This window comes from Aureococcus anophagefferens (genome assembly GCF_000186865.1).
Source record: "Aureococcus anophagefferens unplaced genomic scaffold AURANscaffold_1282, whole genome shotgun sequence".
Taxonomy (NCBI): Eukaryota; class Pelagophyceae; order Pelagomonadales; family Pelagomonadaceae; genus Aureococcus; species Aureococcus anophagefferens.
The window spans coordinates 1-1,237 of NW_008706342.1; the positions used below are offsets into that span (position 1 = coordinate 1).

Genomic DNA, 1,237 nt, shown 5'->3' on the forward strand with positions numbered 1-1,237 from the left:
GAGCTCCGCGGCCCAGAAGTCGCCGCCGACGGCCGGCAGGAGCGCCGCGAGCTGCGCGTAGAACAAAACGTACCGCTCCGTCAGCCCGACGATCGCAAAGTTCTCGTCGAGGGCCGTCGTCGCGCGCTCCGCGGCGGCCCGCGCGACGTCGGCGGACATGTTCCCGTGGAAGGACTGGTTCCGGCCCGGCGCGCCGACGCGCTTGAGCACGTTGTCGTAGACGGGCCTCCCCGCCGCCTTGGCGACCAGTCGCGCGGCGACGTCCGCGGCGGCGGACGTCGCGTTCATCTTCTTGTACTTTTTGTTCCCCGTGTAGAGCAGGCCGGAGATGCGCCCATCGAGCGGATCGCGCAGGCACGTGACGTAGATCGTCGGACGGGGGGTTTGGAAGGTGTTGTACCAGACGTGGCCCGCGACGACGTCGAGGCTCGACCCGATGGCCTGGGGCCGGCCGTTGCGCGTGCAGACCTTGCCGGAGCCGCCGCGGCGCTTCACCGCGAGGCTCCGCGCGAAGCTTTCGAGCGTGAGCCGGCGGCGGCGGCACGTGCCCGCGGTCGCGAAGCCGCACGAGAGACGCGCGCCGCGGCGCCGCGCGCACCAGGCCTTGAGCGTCGCGCGCGTCGTCGACCCGGCGCTCTTGAAGATGTGCACGAAGACGAGCATGGGCGCGGGCCGATCGGCGGTGCCGTTGCAGAGCGCCGGCGCCGCGGCCCAGGCCCGCTCCTGCGTGAGCGGGCCGCTGCTGTTCATGGCGGCACAAGCGCCGTGGAGCAAAGCTACAAACGCCATGGTCCACACGTGCTTGCGACGTCGCGCGGCCCGAAGCATCATCTAGGGGCGGAGCTCGAGCGCGCCCGCGCCAGCTCTACGACCAGTTTTTGATGAGCGAGCGCTCGGCCTCCAATAAATTGCTGCCACTGGAATTAGCTCTTTTTATCCTCAGAATCCTCCTCGCTCGAGGACCAGGAGGCGTCAGCCATACAACAAACTGCGGATATGCGCCGTGTCTCCCATGGCAGAAGGAGCGAAACCGTCAATCGGGGCGCGCTCCGCGGGCATCGCGGCGTGGGCTGCCCAACTTTGGGAGCGCGCATCTTGGGGCGAGAGAGACATGATAAGACAAAAACTGGGAGATTTGATTCGGAGGAACTCGGGAACGGGCCAGACGCTGTTGGCGCTGGCCCATAAGGTGCTTCGAGGAGGGAAAGGAAGTTTTTACTTCTTCGCGAGGCATTTC

The 1,237-nt window shown here is 67.2% G+C and overlaps 1 protein-coding gene across 1 annotated transcript; it reads right to left on the reverse strand.

Annotated features, from left to right (window-relative positions):
* Positions 1-73: 73 nt before the first annotated feature.
* Positions 74-789, reverse strand: AURANDRAFT_69282 (hypothetical protein; the record flags this gene model as incomplete). The annotated part of the gene is made up of 1 exon (XM_009045043.1): positions 74-789. A coding segment is annotated over one exon (716 nt), but the record flags the coding sequence as incomplete, so codon positions are not given.
* Between the last annotated feature and the right edge of the window lie 448 nt (positions 790-1,237).